This window comes from Phocoena phocoena, chromosome 4, assembly GCF_963924675.1.
Source record: "Phocoena phocoena chromosome 4, mPhoPho1.1, whole genome shotgun sequence".
Classification (NCBI taxonomy): Eukaryota; Metazoa; Chordata; class Mammalia; order Artiodactyla; family Phocoenidae; genus Phocoena; species Phocoena phocoena.
Window position 1 is genome coordinate 76,813,585 of NC_089222.1, and position 20,810 is coordinate 76,834,394.

At 37.8% G+C, this 20,810-nt stretch overlaps 1 protein-coding gene across 1 annotated transcript in view; it reads left to right on the forward strand.

The window, feature by feature from the left end:
* CCDC14 (coiled-coil domain containing 14) overlaps nucleotides 1-9,662 on the forward strand; it is a 44,745-nt gene extending 35,083 nt beyond the window's left edge. The window contains exons 11-13 of the mRNA XM_065875852.1: nucleotides 1,713-1,931; nucleotides 2,225-2,357; nucleotides 8,735-9,662. Coding sequence (XP_065731924.1) covers nucleotides 1,713-1,931; nucleotides 2,225-2,357; nucleotides 8,735-9,662 — 1,280 coding nt within the window. The remainder of the gene's footprint in view (nucleotides 1-1,712; nucleotides 1,932-2,224; nucleotides 2,358-8,734) is intronic.
* The last annotated feature ends 11,148 nt before the right edge of the window (nucleotides 9,663-20,810 follow it).

The following is a 20,810-nucleotide window of genomic DNA, read 5'->3' on the forward strand; positions in this document are numbered from 1 at the left end:
AGTCCTCCACCGATAGATATCTAGGTACTTTCCCCATTTTCCCAGTACAAATAATCCTGCAACAAAAATCCTTGTACAAATATCTTTGTGCACATGTGTGACTGTTTTTGTAGATTATAGCCGTAGAATTTCTGAGTCAAAGGGTATATACTGTTGCAGTTTTGACAGATATTGCCAAGTTGTCCTTATGGATCATAGAGCTTAAAGTAAAAGAAAAGAAAAAAAAAAAAACTAATAGTACTAGAGGAGAAGATAAGAAGTTTTTTTGTATTCTTAGGAACTTTTCCTAAGCCCAACAAAAACTCACATGCTACAAAGGAAAGATTGATAAAGCATGTCCCAGAAATCTTTTTCATTTTATGCACAACAAAATTATAAATACATTCAAAAAGCATCAACAAAATGGGGAAATTTTTTTTTTTTTTAAATAAATTTATTTATTCATTTATTTATTTTTGGCTGTGTTGGGTCTTCGTTTCTGTGTGAGGGCTTTCTCTAGTTGTGGCAAGCGGGGGCCACTCTTCATCGCGGTGCTCGGGCCTCTCACTGTCGCGGCCTCTCTTGCTGCGGAGCACAGGCTCCAGACGCGCAGAGCTCAGTATTTATAGCTCACGGGCCCAGCTGCTCCGTGGCACGTGGGATCTTCCCAGACCAGGGCTTGAACCTGTGTCCCCTGCCTTGGCAGGCAGACTCTCAACCACTGCGCCACCAGGGAAGCCCTGGGGAAATTTTTTTTGTGTGATATGACAAAGGCTTGATTTTCCTAATATATAAAAATTTACAAAGGAATTTTAAAAATATGAGCACCCAACAGAACACGCACTTCATAAACGCATTCAAATTCACCAGAGTAATTTTGGAAAAGATCACTCTGGTTCCATTATGAATAAACCATGGGGTTGGGTGGGAGAGAGGAGGCCAAGATGGAAAGTGAGATCAGTGGTTGCCATCCTAAGCAGCCTATCTCTTTTTATTCTCTACCATCTCCCTTCTTGTTGCCTTGAGAGCATGTATTACTATTCAAAATTACTTGTTTGCTATCAGCTCCATGAGAGCAGGAACCATGTCTCTGTTGTTCACCACTGTATGCCCAGATTCCACTTCACTCAAGGCTGCAACTGTTAAATGAAAGGTGCCATTTTATAGCCATCAGAAAGAATGTGATAGATCTGTGTGCTGATACATAACAATCTTATGGAGGGGGGAAAAGGGAAGGTTAGAAACTACGGGTATAGTCTGATTCATTTATGCTTAAATATATGTTATATGCAAAAGTATTTTCCAGAAGGATATCAAAGTTAATATTGCTTGCTTCTTGGGGGAGAGTGGAGGTGGGGTGGGAAGGGAGACTTTTCATTGAGACTCATTTGGTATCATTGGTATTTCATGGTGTTTGAATTTTTTTTACTTTGTATATATATTACTTTTTTGTTAAAAAAGGTAAATGAATTTTTTTTACTTCGTATATATATTATTTTGTTGTTAAAAAAGGTAAAAAAATTAATGCCTGAAATATCAATTGGAGAAGAAAGATATGACTTCTGCCAATCAGTTTTTTAAAATACATTTAGTATTTACATAGAACTGCTCAAGCATATAATTGTTAAGCAAAATCAATAAATTCCAAGCCTTTTCTTTAAAAAAACCCAGCTTTTCCAGGTTTGTAGTTTTTAAATTGGGGTAATAATTGTTTGATCTATCTTGTCTTACAGTGTTTTCTCTTCAATCATTGAACAAGTCACTGCAAAATCAATTACAGGAGTCACTAAAGAGCCAAGAATTACTACAGAGTAAAAATGAAGAGCTTTTAAAAGTGATAGAAAGTCAGAAAGATGAAAACAAAAAGTTTGCTGGTATATTTAAAGAGAAAGATCAAACTTTACTTGAAAATAAACAGCAATTTGACATTGAGACAACAAGAATGAAAATTGGTATGTGTTTGAACTACAGTTATGGTCACTTTTTAAAAAGTAATAGGGGGCTTCCCTGGTGGCGCAGTGGTTGAGAGTCCGCCTGCCGATGCAGGGGACACGGGTTCGTGCCCCGGTCCGGGAAGATCCCACATGCCGCGGAGCGGCTTGGGCCCATGAGCCATGGCCGCTGAGCCTGTGCGTCCGGAGCCTGTGCTCCACAGCGGGAGAGGCCACAACAGTGAGAGGCCCGCGTACCGCAAAAAAAAAAAAAAAAAAGTAATAGGGAAACTAAAACTTTTTTGTTGTTTTAGAATTGGAGGAAGCTTTAGTCAATGTGAAAAGCTGCCGGTTTAAGTTAGAAGCTGCAGAAAAGGAAAATCAGATTTTGGGAATAACATTACGTCAGCGTGATGCTGAGGTGACTCGACTAAGAGAATTAACCAGGTAATATTGACATCATTTGAATAACTTATGCCTTTTGTTAGATGTATTTATGAACTTCAAAATAATTTTGGACCTGCTTTCTTACCCTTACCCTTTTCTCAATGTTTTTGCTAATTTCTAATGATGTTTTCTTCTGTTCCAGTTAAGATAAATTCCAAACATGGCTAACTGCTTTTTTAAACCATGTGAAAAGGCCTCTGATGAGGAGCTAAAGACTTATTTGGCAAAATGGTTAAGAGCTCTCTGAAGCCAGAGAAACCTGAGTGGAATCCTAGCTCTACCATGTATTAGCTGTATGACTCTGAGCAAGATAGTTAACCTTTCTAAACCTTACCTGTAAAGTGGGGACATGATTAGGGTTGATAGGAGGACTAAGAAATCATTCATGAAAAGCACTTAGCACAGTAAGCCCTCATTCATAAGATCTTGGGTAAGTCATTTAGCCTCTTTGAGCCTCATTCGTTTCATCAGTAAAATGAGGGAGTTGGCAGCAACTTCTAAGATCCCTTTATTCCTTAACATGTCTTACATAAATAAAACCACCTCACTCAATTTTTAAATGATACGCACTTATAAAGTTCAGTTTTCTCTTGAGATGGTTCACGAGAATTAGATTTTCAACAAATTTTTTAAATCCTAGAGTAGTCAGTTATTTTAGGCCTGAATATCATCAGATCTGACCATACCTTTGAATGATCCTGGAAATTCATAGTTCTAAACATAAAGCAATCCTGAATATAAAACAATCTTCTTCGTACTTCAAATGAGAAGACCCATTTTGAATTACAAACTTTTTTTCCCAATTTTGAACTATAAACTTTTAGGGAAATAGATGAAATCTATATATAAATGATAATATATATAATATTAATTTTGCTTTGTAAACATATTTGAAGTGACTTTATAAAAGCTATTATTAATATAGAAATATCACTTTTTTCCTCATTCATCTTTCACAGAATAATTTCACTCAAATTTTGTTGAACAGTGAAAAAAACAAAATACACTTCTTGTATCCATGTAGTATTATAATTATTAGGTTCTAGGCAGAGTTTCTAAAAATTGGTCTATACCACTCTTGTTCAAAGTGAAGTAATTAGGAGAATGTCCCTTCTTATGAAAGTCTTTATAAGGTCTCCAAAGAAAAGCGTCTTCTTTTTTCTGAGGAGTAATTTGGGGTAAAAATTCTGTTATTTTTAAATATTTATGGTAAAAGAAGCCAATCACAATAAGCCACATATTATATGATTTTATTTCTAAGAAATGTCCAGAATAGGCAAACCCATGGAAACAAAAGGTAGATTAGTATTTGTCAAGGGCTGGGAGAAGAGGGGAAGAATGGGCAGTGACTGCTAATGGGCACAGAGTTTCTTGTGAGGGTTCTGAAGCTGGGTATAGGTTATGGTTGTACAACTCTGAATATACACAAAACCCACTACGTTGTACACTTTAAAATGCCGTATTTTATATTTTATAAATTATATATCAGTAAACTTTTTTTAAGTTAAAAAATAACTTTTTTAATACATATTTTTTAACATATGTATTAAAGTACATATGGTATATAGTCAGTTTGGAAAAGAAAAACAGGACAGCAAGGTAACATGGTCAAGTTCCATGAATGGTTGCTTAGGTGTCACTGGCAGCATCTCTTCATTCTAAGGGGCATGGTTGTCAGCCCCGAGCAGAAGATCTAGCTCCCTGGGAGTTTTCTTCCCTCAATTTCTTTTTCATACTACTAAACCCAGCTCCTTTATGGGCATGACATTAGAAGCTGATGTTATCTTTTATTTATAAAGCACTTGGATTTTTTTCAGAGTCCTCTCTTTATTATTTCATTTGTCCTCATCTATGGAGGGAAGATTTAAACATCTGCATTTTCATGGTTGGGGAAACTGGGGCCATGTAAGTTAAATATTAATAGAGAGTTAATAACGGAGCTGGGACTAGAACTCACATCTCTTAATTCCTAGCCAGGTTTTCTTTCACCCTCATACATGGCATGATCTTAACTAAAACAGTTTATTCCTGGTGACGACTCCATGCCTAATCTAGTCTACGTAAACCTTAGCATTTTTTCCCCGGGGAGATGGATGGATAAATGGATGGGTTCATTTGCTTATTCATTTATTCAACAAACATTTATTGTATACTGTGGTCCAAATATATGAGTGTGAAACACACACAAAAATATTTAATCATTTTAGTTGCTAAATATCCACATCGTTAAGCAAAAAACTATTCTAGTTCTTTGATGATGTATGAAGGGAAATAACATCTTTTTTAAAGGATAAACGTGTGGTACATTTGTGAAGAAAATTGATAGCAAAAATATAAGAACGGTTTTCAGAGTAAGTAATAGTACAGTTATTCTAGAAATTAGCATGAATGGAAGCCCAAAGAAATGAAGGCACATACCTGACTTTCACACCTAGTTGGGACATGAGCTGGACTTCAGCCAAGACATCAGATTCCCTCTTTAGCCTTGCTTCCTGTTTTGAAAAGGACAGCTTCTCTCTGAGAGAAGATGACCCATTATTAAGAGATTCTTCTGCCTTTTTAAGAAGATACCTTAGTGTCTGCTCATACTTCCCAAATAACACACAGTATGCCTTTCCCAGTGTTAATTAGGAGCAAAAATGGATTCGTTTGCCAATTGGAGCCTTTTCCTAACATTTACCCTAACATAGAAACTGAGAAAGGTCATTAATTCTTATATATTATCTGCTTTTAGAAAAGACTGTGTCTAAAATGTTAGATATAGACATTTTGTTCTCCTTTTCTTAAGACTCTCAAGAACTTTCCTGTCAGTTTTTTTCCATTGTTGTTAAGGACCTTTTCTTTTGATGCTGAGCATAAATCCTGCCTCATGACTACTATTTCACCTATTAGTCAGACTAACTAGACTCTAAATGATTATAGAAACATAGTAGGCAGGCTTAGCACAGTGTCTTATAGTTCTACCACTGCATTTTCTGAAGATTCAGTACTAGCTTCAAAATGCTAAGTATATATACCCACTGATGGCAATTTTTGTTTTGCCCTTTAAATTAAAGAGCAAAACAACAAAAAAAATGCTCTTGGAGCTCAGATGTCAAAATTCACCCACACTGGTGATTTATGATATATTTGGTGGTACCCTATGTAATTCAATTAATTAGGAACATCTCCAGTCCTATAGCTGGGCTAACTGTGACCATTTAAATTTTACTTTTGACATTAGAGTGTAAAGCAATGACATCTGACAATACAGATAAATCTTCATGTTCATCTATCCCATATCTTTTCCCTATAGCCATGCACCTCAGATAGGTATATATTTTTGTGTGTGTGTTAAATAGTCTCAGAGATTTCACAAAAATTTTTAATGCCTTTCTCAGACTACTGGGGAGGGATGATGGAACTAGGAGTTTCACATACAAGTTTTTAACAGATTTCCTAAACCATTTCTTTCTTCAACCTTCAATAGTTTTTTGTTTTGTTTTGTTTTGTTTTGCGGTACGCGGGCCTCTCACTGTTGTGGCCTCTCTGAGCACAGGCTCCGACGCGCAGGCTCAGCGGCCATGGCTCACAGGCCCAGCCGCTGCACGGCGTGTGGGATCTTCCCGGACCGGGGCACGAACCCGTGTCCCCTGCATCGGCAGGCGGACTCTCAACCACTGCGCCACCAGGGAAGCCCCCTTCAATAGTTTTGAAATACATCTTTATCACTTTTTAAAGATTTTACTAGAATACATGTTATAAAGCCATTAAAATGTGAGGAAAATTAATATATTTTTCAGTAAATAAGTAAAAAATATTCTTCTAATAGCTTCTGAGAGCACTCTTACAAGTGCTGATAGTTATTTAAATTATTATAAATAGCCAAGAAAGAACTTTACATTTCTTATTATGAAAATGTGCCAGTTTTCCAAGCATTAAAAATCAGTTTGTTTAGCTGAGTCTCATATAATAGAAACACAAATATAACTACTTTGTAGCTATCTAGGTGCTTGTATTGCTTCCTTTTAAATTTTGGCCTATTTTTACTTACAGAGATTTAATTTCAAAGACAATGGTGAGTCACATTTTGTTTACACATGAGAAGCTTAGTGATTGCTATTAATTTCCAGAGATTAAACTCTTATTACATTGTCCTTTCCTTCCTTTCTGTATTGCAGATTTTGTGCACAGCAGAGATAACATTTTTAAGTCTGGAAAGGAACTTCAACATAAGGATTTCTTTACTAAAAATAAATAAAAATCGCAGTGTGCAGTCTTGTTGAATTAACTAGTGGATCATTATTCATTACAGCATTTCTTTAAATATACATTTCTATAGCATATTTTTTAATCTTTTTAATAGTAGCTCATTAGCTTCTTGAAAGAGGTATGAGGAAAAAGTGGCTGGAGCCATTGCCGTTTGAATGGTAATCAGAACTCAAAACATAGCATATTTAAGATGACAGTGAAAGCCAGGTTGGAAAAAAACTATTTTTTTCCTTTTGTAGGAAAAGAATCACTCATTCTATATCCAAAGATATAATCACTGCCAACGGTTTCGTATAAAGATTCCTTTTAGTATTTTATTTGGATGTGTGTAACTGTTTTTACAAAAGTAATATTGTTATTGTGTTGCTTATGGTCTGTCTTTTAAATTTAACCTGGTATAATAAACATTTTCTTATCAATAAATATTCTTTACAACATGGCTATAGATGGCTGTGATGCAGTAAGACCATAGTTTACCTAAATCAGTCCACAGTATTTGAGGATATTAACCCCATTTATTTTCTGTTATAAATTACATCTTTGTAAATATATCTCTGGGTACAGCCTCTTGGTGAATATCAGTAGGGTAAAGTTCCAGAAGTGCAACTTGGTGGGTCAAAAGGTGTGGGATATACAAATCTTTAAGGCTTCTGATATATTGCTGGTCTGCTCAGAGAGTGTACACTCCCACTAGTAATACCTGCTTCTCCAAGCTTCTCTAACAATGGATATTTTTATTTTCCTATGTTAGCTTGATAGGCCAAAAAAAATCACATTTAAAAACTTTGAATTTCTCTGATAAGAGTTGAACTTTTAAAACATGCTTATTGGCTAACTGTAGTCTTTTAAAATTACCTGTTGATGTTCTTTGTATCTTTTTTTAAAATTGGTGTGTTTCTTTTTATCTGTATTTAAGAGTGTATTATGTATGATTCAATTCAAATAGACTAAAGCCTTGGTATAAAATGGTTTTAATAGGACTACTAATAAAAGCTGCCACGAAATAAAAACCCACTTAGCCTGAAACTGTGCTAGGCACTTTACCCTCATGTTTTATTATTTTATCTTTTTTTTTTTTTTTTTTTGGAAAGAACCTTGTTGGCTACTTTGTATGGGCCAGGAGCTGCTGTAAGCATTTACACAGATTTGCTCTTTTATTCCTAAACGCACGCACACTTTTTTTTTTTATTAATTAATTTATTTTTGCTGTGTTGGGTCTTAGTTTCTGTGCAAGGGCTTTCTCTAGTTGTGGCAAGCGGGGGCCGCTCTTAATCGTGGTGCGCGGGCCTCTCACTATCACGGCCCTCTCACTATCACGGCCTCTCTTGTTGCAGAGCACAGGCTCCAGACGCGCAGGCTCAGTAGTTTGTGGCTCACAGGCCTAGTTGCTCTGCGGCATGTGGGATCCTCCCAGACCAGGGCTCGAACCCATGTCCCCTGCATTGGCAGGCAGACTCTCAACCACTGCGCCACCAGGGAAGCCCTATTTTATCTTATTTAATGTTCACTCTAATTCTGAAGTAGTTACCTTCATTTTGCAATTGAAGAACTTGAGATTCAGGAAGGTTGAGTGACTTGCCCAAGATCACAGCTAGTGATAGTGTGAAGATATGATTCCATTTCTGTCTGACTTCAAACCCTGTGTGGTTTTCCTTATATCACACTTTTCCTGGAATCTAGCTGTTGCTACCTAATTATACTAGATAATTATCTCTATCCTTTTTTTTTTTACCCAGCATTATTCCAGCGTCCTTTGCATATATATTTTGAATGGAAAGTAATTTAATTACTAACAGAATCCACTAACAAATGAGTAGTATATTTACCATTTTGCAATGTTGCTCAAAAATAAAGCATCTCTGTACCTTAAGAGAGAAATTTTTCTGAGCCTCTATTTTTAGATATAATAATAATCGATTTGATGCAGACCAAGATCTTTTATCATTGCTTATTTTAATTTACTCTTTCCAGAGCATATTCTGTGATTTTGTGCTTTTAGTTGCTTTTTCCTGTATTAAGAACCAGGTGCTTGCCTCAAATACTTTCTTTTAAAGATGAGGTATATTTAAATAAATGTAAGAAATGGGTACAAAGAAATAATTACTGTACTAAATTCTTCTTAACAGAACTTTACAGACCAGTATGGCAAAGCTTCTCTCAGATCTTAGTATGGACACTGCTCGCTGCAAGTCTGGGAATAATCTTACGAAATCACTTCTGAACATTTATGAAAAACAACCTCAACACGACCGAATCCCTGCTCACACTTCCATAATGAGCTATCTAAATAAGTTAGAACCAGTTCACACTATTATTACACGTTCAGAGCCACTTTCTACAATTAGCAATGAGGAAAACACAATGCCAGATAGACCCTATGAAAATGTTCTGCCCTCTAAAGGCCCTCAACATACTAATGCTAGGAACATGGTGGAAGCATCAGCCCCTGGAATCATTTCTGCCCTTTCAAAACAGGATTCTGATGAGGAGAGTGAAATTACAACTTTAATAGAAGATGAGTGTAATTTGGATAAGACAATTTACATTCCGTTTGCTAGAAGCACTTCTAAAAAGAAATCACCACTATCTAAGAGATTATCCCTCCAGCCACAGATCAGTGTTGCTCCACCGCAGATGGTCAGTGGACTTGTTGCTGAAAAAGAAAATAAATTGTGTGCACCTGGAGTTTGTTCCTCTTCCAAAGAGGAAGGAGTTGCACCTGAGAAACTTTCCAGAACAGCTGATATGGAGGACAAGCAACTCCTCAAGAAAATAAAGGAAGCCATTCGCAAGATCCCTCCTGCCACTGAGGAGCCAGAGGAATTGGCTGCATGTCATGGCCCCTCCACTTGTGAGAACAGCAGCATTCAAGTGAAAAGTAGTGCAGTCTCTGATGGTAGCTTTTTTAATTCTGATTTAACCTCTGACTGGAGCACTTCTTTTTCAACGTTCACTTCTCGTGATGAACAAGACTTCCGAAATGGCCTTGCAGCACTGGATGCCAACATTACTAGACTCCAGAAGTCCTTGAGGACTGGTCTTCTGGAGATGTAAACTCAGAAGAAAAGTTGTTTTTAAGAATAGAACTTGGCTACATTGAATATATATTTTAAATGTCTTTAAAGTTTTATATTAATTATGTGTGAAATAATAAATTGTATGAATAGTAAATTTATTATTGGAATATATTGACACTGGAACTTTTAAAAACAAGTCATCTTAAGAAATTGACATTTGCTAAGAGAAGAAGGTGTGTAACTAAGAAAATATTGTAAGTATTGTAAGTAATCTTTAATTTAGTATTTATCAATTAAGAGTTTATTCTTACTCTGCTGGGCTAAGGGTGCAGGTTGGAAGGACTCTGGTAATTCTAAAGGATAACGGGAAGGGAGTCTCTGGGTACAATTTACTATATTAAAACTAGAGTTCCTTTTCTCTTTCAGGATTCCTGTTTGGTTTTTAATGGCATTGTGTTTTTATGTGGGATGCTCTGTGCTACAGGCTGGTGTTATTGGTGAGACATATAAACATTTATTTTAAGAGAAAAAGTGCCAGTATCTCTATTTTAAAAAATCATTGATCGGTCCAAGAAAATATAGATAACATCCTAAGTTAGCATATGATTTCTTAAAACTTTGGCACTTTATCTTTGTCACAAATGCATTTAAGACCATTAAAAAGTAAAAGACTGATAAATGCTAACAAAGAAGTTTTAGTTTTGGAAATTTGGTTTTTTAAATAAAGGAGTGTTTGTTTTTTGTCATTATATTTGAACATGATAGACTTTTTAAAAACAATATTTATTTATTTTGGCTGTGCCGGGTCTTAGTCAAGGCAGATGGGATCTTCATTGTGGCATGCGGGATCTTTTAGTTGCAGCACACGGACTCTTTAGTTGTGGCATGCAGACTCTTTAGTTGCAGCATGCGAACTCTTAGTTGCGGCATGCAGACTCTTAGTTGTGGCATGCATGCGGGACCTAGTTCCCCGACCAAGGATCAAGCCTGGTCCCCCTGCATTGGGACCGCAAAGTCTTACCCACTGGACCACCAGGGAAGGCTCTGAACATGATGGATTTTATAAATCTTGCACTGGTTGTAATTCTGCCTTTCTGGACCAATTTTTTCTTTTTTTCAGCACTTTCGCTGAGAACATTTTCTGTTCTATAAATAATATGAATTAGGTTGGTCTGTGCTTCTCTAAACTAGCACTCCCTAACAACTTGGTATCATTTCCTTCCATGTAAACAGCACATTTTAACTCTTAGAAAGCTGCGTAGTGTGCTATCACTGATGCGTCATACAAGTCACCTCCCTGGTGCCATTGTATTTAGTGCTTGGGCAGGCTTTAGCATTAAAGAGTGTTCTGCTGGTCCCAGAACCTCTTCCTGCTAGTTTTTAAGTGTTGGGGCTACAGATTCTAAAGGGCCCAGATATAGTCTCTTTGACATGTTCAGATTTTATAGAAAGAGATTTCTTAGGTCTAAATATTAAATGAATTCTAAGCTATTTTTACAGAATTGTCCATTAATATTTTTAATTTCTTACTTCCAGTATTTATAAATTAATTCCTTGTTTTATGTGGAGGTAACAGTTCACAACCCTTGAACACATAAGTTCAGAAGTACAGTTCAGAGATGCAAAATAATAAAGCAAGGGAGAAAATTGTGTCATCTGTGTATTCCTAAATATTCAGTTGTTATTCATATGCAGAAGTAAATTCTTAAGATTATTATATGATATCCAAGAAGATTGTCCTCTTTTACCCTTAATATAGGACGGGCATCGTAACATGCAAAGAAACATTTTTAATGTTTATGGGTTCAGTTAACTAAGGGTTAATAATTTGATTGAAGAACAAATGAGACCAGAAAAATCCTTGGGGGACCTTTACCAGGAGCTTACTGTTTATTTGATTAAAGACATACACATGGCATAGAAACATGAAAGAATTTGGTTAAATTTTAGGATGGAATATGACCCTAGCAAAATGGATGGAATAGACAGTGAGTTTCATAGAAGTTTAGAGTAGAAAGAAGTCCCAAAATGGTAGAGAAAGACCTAGAAGAGAAGAAACTTCATTTGGATCTTAAAGAATGTATAGGATTTGAATAATTCTGTAAATATCCTCAAAATGTTAACCCCCTATAAAGTCAGCGTCATCAGAATGTGGAGGCTGAGTGGTGTATTCAGAGGATGTTAGGTACAGCAACCTGACTAAAATAGAGGGTTGGCGTTCCTTTATGATAATGGTAGTAATAGGTGATGGTAACACAATTTAGAAGAGCTGGGGTCAGACTGTAGAACGTCTTGAGCTCCAGGCTGAGGAATGACCATTATACATTATGAAATCATTGGGTGTAAGGGTGTCCTGGGGGTGGTTTTTTTTAAATTGAGGATCACCAGATGAAACTGGATGTTCTTAAAACTGCATAGAGTAATGGTAAATAAGAAGGATTAGAGGAGAGAGAGGCTAGAGACTACTTAGAAAGCCATTGCAGTAGTCCAGACATAAATTGATAAGCCTTTAGCAATAAGAGTGAAAAAGGAGAGACAAATGGAAACGTTTTCAATAGGCTTGGTGACTTAATAGGAAATGAAAGAGAAGGAGAACTCAAAGATGACGCCCGGGTTTTTAATTTGATCAGTTCAAGTCTCACTGAGCAAGCACTGTCTAAAATGAAAAAGCAAGTTCTTGGTTAAGTTCAGAGTTAACAAATTCCAATGTAAGTCTTGATAACGGTAGTGATAATGGAGAGTGGGCTAAAAAGGAGAGGAAGAGGGCCCATTCTCAGTAGTTCTGATCTTCACACTAGGAGTCATTGTAACTGCCTCATCATCGTCTCAGTAGGGTCATTCTAGTCCCAAATCCCGGTGCTCTCACAAAACCTTTTCTGATATCCCAGAATGTGAAAAGCATATGGACTGTCCCCTAACCTCTGAAAGGATGAATTCAGCGTCTCCTGATAGGTACTGGCTGTAGAATAGGAAGGAACTATTCTCCAGCATATTGTCACTATTCTACGGTCCTTTCTTGGATCTGTGGAGATAATGTACAGGTTATTCATATGGATGTAGTATTTGTGAATACCACTGAAGATGGAACTTAGAATCTGATTCTATTTGACCAAGCGTAGGGATCCTAGGATCAGGGCTAAAGAAGCCAAAGAAGTACTTGGTGCACATTTTTCTCTTATTCTTGCCACCCTTGGAGTTTAGTGAATTGTCCAGAAATCTCTACTTTTTACTAATGGTGGCATTTATGTCAAGTGCCTTAAAAATAAAGGCCTTCAACCGCATGGAAAGTAGGGCAGAATTGCAAAGCCTAGTTAGGTAGAAAGAGGATATGCAGCCAAATCACAACTTAAGTGTATCTAGTGCTCATATTATGGGGCAATCCCTTCAGCTAAAGGTTCATTCATTCATTCAATGAATAAATGAAATGAAAGCTCTAATATGTGCCAGGTGCTATTCTGGGTTCTGAGAAAACAGCAGTGAGCAAGACAGGTATTCTCTACCCTCAAGGAGCTTATGTTACAGTGTGACACAAGCAAAGGGTAAGTGCTGTAAGAAAAAAATGGGGTAAGGTCACAAAGAATGACAGAAGTGGTTAAAGTTTTAATTATTAGAGTAAGAGGCCCCTTCTCAAAAATTATTTTTAGGAGTCTAGAATTTAAGCATTACACTAAAGTTGTATTTGATTTATGAGCTAACACTCCCTTAATCATTTTTCAAATCTGTTAATTCTTGCTTTCCTTTTGCCTAAAGTTGCTTAAACAAATGTGTTCTATGACTATATAACTTACATATTGGTGTTTTAGTATATCATGTGTAGAGAACTGGGCATATTTTATTTAAAGCAGTTGGCCCGAGTATGACCTCCCAGAGAATTATTATCAGAGATGGTAAGATCTTAGGGACTTCTGAAGGGCTTAAAATTGGTTTTTGAAAGCACTTCTATCTATAAAAGTCTTCTCTCTCACTCTCATACCCGAAGAGGGAATCTGTTTTACAGTGATACCTACTACTGGTAATATCCCAAATGTACCTTTTGCTTGGACCACCCTTTTCCTCAGGCTCCTGACAAATTCTTACTCATTCTTCAAACCCAGAGTACAACTTCTGCACCTTGCATATACCTCTACTGATGCATCAGTTTACATTTCAGCCTCTCCTACCCTGTGTACGTAAGAGCAGGGACCAGGATTTATTCATCTTTGACACCCCGTGACACTGGGTACCTATTATATAGTAGGCAGTTAATAACTACTGCTGGACTTAACTAAATCCCTGACAAATGGTCATCGAGGCTTCAGTTAATTTCCTCCTGGTGTGGGCAAGTTCATGCAACAGCTTGTTATAGCTTTATTACATACATCTAAGCTCCTAGCGTTAGCCTCCTTGTAACTTTTATTCTTTATACCTATTATTAACTTCTGAAGCAAAATTCTCTTGTTTAGCAAACAGTTGCACACTACTGCTTGTGCTGTGGAGAAGCCACAGATTCTTAGATCTTTAGGAGGGGAGATAGGGCAGAAACTTAAACTGTCACCAGTGCAAGGATAATTTAGAAATATGGAAATTGAAAACAAAAATATTAAAGACGTTTGCTCAAGGCCCCACAGCTAACACCTGAACCAGATATTGTGATTCTCAGTCTACTTTCTTCACTATGCTGTCTCCTTGATATCAGGTGAATCTCATGACCACTTGAACCCCTGGGTCCCCAAACCTGTCACCAGAATCTAGCTGTATGCCATTCTCTCTCTACTAGCATGGTCTAATAATAAAGGAATTCCTTCTGTAATTTATCATGAGGATTAGATAAGTAAAAATGCTTTGCAAACTGTCAGTGGTAAATAGTTGTTAATGATCACTAATTATATATAGTTGGTCTACATGTATATGGGCGTGTACTGTGCTAGACACTTAAGGTTTCATTTTTGCTTTATGAAAGACACACAATGTTCTTAAATTCTCTGTTTAACATGTGGCATAATGCTAGTAAAACAATTTTCCCACTTGGCCATTTCCATCAAAAGTCATTACCTAAACTTGCTTTTAAAGTGGATGGAGAAAGTTACATGAGTTTTCTCCCATCAACACTGGCATTCACAGTGAGTTCGGACATTTCCAGGACGCCAGCAATATCTTCTGTTCCGCTGGAGAGTAAGAGGGCTCATTTTCCATGGAGATCTCAAGGAGACATGCAGAAGTATCACAGACTCTCCAGCAGGAAAATGTGGTCCCCTTTGGAGCTGGAGACTGACACATTTGTTCAAATCTAAAACAAGGAATGAGGTCCACTGCCCAGCAGGGAGCACACAGCCAAGGTACATATTTTCACCCCACCATCCTTTCCAGATTATTCTGCACTTGGCTGTGAGCTCTAGCCCCAGAATGGGGTTGGAGACCAGAATCAAGTATTTTAAAAGTCAGCAGCTCCAAAACAAGCAGAACAGATCCTTCTGGAGGGTAGTAGTTTGTGGTTTGGCAAGACGAAAGGAGTAAAGGAAAAATAAAATTTAAAATCCAGAGCCTCAATAGATGGAGAGAAAATTAATCTTTTTTCTTTTTCTTTTTTTTAGGTCAATACTATCCGACTTGCTGTCTTAGGATACGGAGATAGATTGGTGGAAGATGGTACACAAACTAGAACAAGCCAATAAATATTTGGGTAAGTAGGTCTTCACCATTTAGAGCAGTGACCTCTATGCCACCACTCCACCCTTCCCCTGCCACAAAGCTAATGATCATTTTTTTTCACCAGAGACTCAGACCACTTGTCATCACCTCTTCCCTCCCCACCATCTCAACTGGTCTAAAAAGCCATCTGGTCAGATTTCTGTAATGATGGATGACTAACACATAAGGCAGCTCCTCTTGTCCCCTAACTTACCCATAAAGAGTATGAGAATTTAAATTGTCCTTTTGTATCTCTGGCCAAAGTTTGAGAAAAGGTCATGATAGATCATTGATGAATGTAACACACTTGAAAAGGCAATGATATTTAAGTCTATGGGAAAGTTCATTTTAATAATGGTGCATTAGAAGAGAATGAGCCCTGGATTGGGAGTCAGGTGACCAAGTGAGTCTGTGTTCATAGTCTTTGTGACCTTCAACCATTTATAATTCATTAGCTCTCTAGTGTGTGCCACACTGAGTATTTAAACACAAGACAAAGTGTGCCTCTGAGGGACCTAGAGCCTGAGGACCTGCCAAATGAGGAAATATGATCTCAGAGACTCTCCAGCTCAAAATGCTACAACTTCCAAGGAGATGGTTTGCAACCAAAGGAACTAGACACATAGCGCTGATGGACACTCACACCATGTTGGTGTCATATAGAATTTTAGCTTTGGGTTGCTGTTCTTTCTCTTTTCCTCTAATACTCATCTCTTAGGTGTCCTCCATATTTATTTTTCTTCTAGATGATATCACTTCTAAAGAGTATCTTTGTGTGGTGACTTTCTGAGGACTCGAATATTTTTATGTCACCCTCACATTTAAACTATAGTTTCCATTGGATTTCAATGTGAAGATGGAAGTGTAAAGTTGTCCTTTCCCCTTCTTTTGTAGAAATCAAAAACAAGAGAAGTACAAATGCCATTTGTGAGGAAAACTAGGAGGCAGCTCTAAAACCAAGTCACAGATGAGCTAGAAGAACTGCCAGAAGCAGTAGTTATCAAGCAGGGTACATATGATAAGAAACAGAGAGGGGATGCTATGGGTTCCAGGTAGCAGAAAGAGCTAGCAGAGTACGCTTCTTAATGATGAACAGCTCAGCCAGAGGGAAACGTTGTAAATCCTTAGTTTACGACAATGGAAAGAAGTTCCATAAGCTTTATGTTGGGGGAAAAATATAGATGCCTATTGCCATGTAGAGAAGTAACGCTAAACAAATCACTGCACAAAACTGAAGATTAAGGAAAATTCCAACCCTTCTTATACACAAGCATTCTGCAAATAGCTGATCCAGGAAAACTTTCCTTATCTGCTTCAAAAAAAAATCAGTCATCAAGAAGGACCAGCAGAGGATCTATACTAGAATATTTTGAGGAAAAAAAGAGAAAAGAAATAGAAAAATAAAACTAAATTAAAAACCTTATCAAGGACGTCCCTGGTGGCACAGTGGTTAAGAATCTGCCTGCCAATGCTCGGAACATGGGTTCAATCCCTGGTCCAGGAAGACCCCACATGCCACAGAGCAACTAAACCCGTGCACCACAACTACTGAGCCTGTGTTCTAGAGCCCGCGAGCACAACTACTGAGCCTGCCTGCCACAACTGCTGAAGCCCACGTGCCTAGAGCTCGTGCTCCACAAGAAAAGCCACCACAATGAGAAGCCCCCGCACCGTGAGGAAGAGTAGTCCCTGCTCGCCGCAGCTAGAGAAATCCCGTGTGCAGCAACAAAGACCCAATGCAGCCAAAAATAAATTTTAAAATAAATAAATAAAAACATCAAAAAAATGTTGCCATAGGGCTTCCCTGGTGGCACAGTGGTTGAGAGTCCGCCTGCTGCTGCAGGGGACATGGGTTCCCGGTCCGAAAAGATCCCACATGCCGCGGAGCGGCTGGGCCCGTGAGCCAAGGCCGCTGAGCCTGCGCATCTGGAGCCTGTGCTCCGCAATGGGAGAGGCCACAACAGTGAGAGGCCCGCGTACCGCACAAAAAAAAAAAAGTTGCCATAAAGTTTTGACTAAATATTTGGGCATGAACCTTTTTTTTTTTTTAATTTTTTAACTTAAAAAAATTTTTTTTTGACTGTGCCAGGTCTTAGGATCTTTAGTTGCAGCATGCGGGATCTAGTTCCCTGACCAGGAGTCGAACCCGGGCCCCCTGCATTGGGAGCACAGAGTGGTACCTGCTGGACCACCAGGGAAGTCTCTGGCCATGAACTTTTAAAACTGATTTTAACAAATATTTATTCAAATCAAGAACATTGAACAGAGAAGCAAAAACTTAGGGACAAGGTGATGAGACAGCAGGAGGAAATGAAGCAGAAGCTGGCAGAGTTTAGGAAAGAAATGGAAGGAAAAGATTAAGCCACCTCAGAAACGAAGGCAAAATTGACAGTAGGATGAGGGAATATCAGATTTAAAACATAGTGGCTTTGATATAAAATCCTAGGTTCAAACTTGTTTTCCTTCAGCACTTTGCACATTACACTGTTGCCTTCTGGCTCCCAGTGGCTCTGAGGAAGACTGTCATGGACCAGAGCCTTGTTGCTTTCAAGGTGATATAATTTTCCTCTCTGGAAGCCTTTAAAATTTTCTCTGGCTTTGATGATCTTAAATTTCACTCTAATGAATATGACAGTGTTTTGTTGTTGTTTTTAATGTCTCCTGTTAGTGCTCTATGAGCTCTTTAAATCAGTGATCTTACATCCTTTTCTAATTCTGGAAAATTCTAAGTCATTATTTCTTCAAATATTTCCTTGTAATTTGTTTTTCTCTCTGCTTTGATTCCTATTAAGCTTCTACTTCAAATCTATGTGTCGCTTAACTTTTATTTTGATCAAATAATGTACATATGTAAGATCATGTCATGCTTGCTTTTTTTCACCAACATTCATTCTACACCTCCTTATCCCCATATTAGCCTCTTTTGTATTCCCTAGCCACACACCTGTAACCTATATTCATAACCAGTATTTTCTCCATGCTCATAAAATCCTACGTGGATCCTTGTATTTATAGAAATTTCAGGGAGTTGATCATTGTTTTGCAAAAATGGGTCATAAGATACTCATTTTTCTGTATTTTTATTTTCTCACACTTAGAAGTACCTATGAAAATCCCTCTAGATGACTAGTATGTCATTTATATGGACCTAATTCATTCTTTTAATATTCTATGATATGGAGATGTAATACTACAATTTATTCAATAATTTGGATCAGTTGTATATAACAGAAACTAGTTATTTTAAGTAGAAAATGATTTAATGTAGGAAATTTGGGACTTAGTAAATCATTAGAGGGACCCATATAGCAGGCTCTAGGCTGGGCCTCCAGGGATGACTCCCACAACGGTCCCAAAGAATCTGCCCCCCAGGGGAACTACAACATCCATACAGTCAGGAAGTTGCTGTCCCAGCTGCAGGTTCCAGAATCATGCCACCCTACCTGCAACTTGGGGGGTTAGGAAGCTACCGCCAGAACTTTTGACTCCAGGCCCATACTGCGTCTGTCAGAGCTGCACTAGTACATCTGACTGGTGAAATTAAATCACAGTCTAGAACACTAGCTTCAAGGCAGTCTGGGAACCATGTCTTTAGTCTTTCAGCCTCTGCGAAATAGAAAGACACATAAGAAAAGGGTTAACTAGAGGGAGTGTGGACCAGTCTACCAAATCTGCTGTAGACTGTAGATGGCTGTAGATTGGGTTCCCCTATGAACAGTTTCACAGTAAACATACCTGTAATGTGGCTTTGTGGATTTCTACTTCTATTCCTGAGGAATAGGGCCCCAGGAGTAGAATTTCTGGGACAAAGGATATATGTATTTTAAAAAATAGATCTTGCCAAATTGCCTTCTGCAAAGGTTGTAACACTTTACATTTCTGCCAGCCATGTGTGAGAATTGCCTTCATGCATACCACGCAGTCAGCAATAGGAACGATGGCTTGGGGTGTGTGTGTGTGTGTGTGTGTGTGTGTGTGTGTGTGTGTGTGTGTTTTATTGTGGAGAATTTCAAACATGCACAAAATAGGCAGATAATATAATGAATTATCATGTTCCTATCTGGCAGCCTCAACCGCCATCTGCCATGGCTGATTCTGTCCCTAATTCCCCCTGTTTTATGTTATTTTAAAGCAAATTCCAGATGCCATATTATTTCATTTATAAATATAAGTATAAATGTATGTCTAGGGCTTCCCTGGTGGTGCAGTAGTTGAGAGTCCGCCTGCCAATGCAGGGGACACAGGTTCGTGCCCCGGTCTGGGAAGATCCCACGTGCCATGGAGCGGCTGGGCCCGTGAGCCATGGCCGCTGGGTCTGCGTGTCCAGAGCCTGTGCTCCACAACGGGAGAGGCCACAACAGTGAAAGGCCCGCGTACCGCCAAAAAAAAAAAAAAGTATGTCTAAAAGATAAAATCACACAATATTATTATAATATCTAAAAAATTAACAATAATTATTCATTAAATATTCAGCCAGTGTTTACATTTTATTTGAGTAAGGATTCAAATAAGGCCTACAAATTGCAATGAATTAAAATGTTTTATGTGTCATTTAATTTATAGTCTCTCTCTCCATCTTTTTGTTCCTTACAATTTATTTGTTAAAAGAACTCAGTTGTCAGTGCCGTGAAGTTTCTTGCAGTCTGAATTTTGTAGGTTGCATCCCTATGTTGTAGTGGAATGTTATCCTAGTTATTTCCTGTGAATTGGTAGTGGAATCTAGAGGCTTGGTCAGATTCAGGTTTGACCTTTATGACAAGAATAATTCATAGATGGTGTCTGTTCCTCCACTGGGACTCACATAATGTCTGGTTGTCTCTCCCTTTGTGATGTTAGCAACCACTGATTGTCAATGTCCAGATCCGTTAGGGTTGCAAAATGATGACCGTCCAACTCTGTCATTTTTCATTTGTGACACAGAATACATCTATAAAGAAAAACTCCCTCCCATCTGCTGTTTGGTTGCCCAACAGTTCATTTACATAAATAAGAAAAATGCTTCTTTCCGGTTACTTACCAGTTTTCAAAATAATGAATTGGTTCCCTAGTATCCTTCAGTGGTGAGTTGTTTTTCAGTATCGTTATGAATTCATGGATTAAATTTATTTGATGTGTTTTAATCCACTGTTGTTATGACTCTTATTGATACTTAAATTGTCCCACGTTTGATCAGTGGAAGCTTTGCTATAGCTGTTTTTGTGTTTGCCAGTGTGATGGGTGTCAAGCAGTTTTATGTTACTTTCATTTTTATTTCCCTGATTTCTACCATATGAATGAATTTGACCATACTCGTGTTTGTTGGGCCCTTTGGCTTTACTCACTAGTGAATTGTTTGCCTGTATCCTTTGCACAATTTTCTATTCCCATTGTTGGTTTTGTCTTACCAATTTTTAAGGGTGCTTTGTATAGAAAGTAATCCTTTGTGAGAATATAGTAGCACAAACATTTTCCCAGACATATTGATTGCAACTAACTGTCTTAGTACCTTTTGCCAAACCAAAAAAAAAAAAAAAAATTA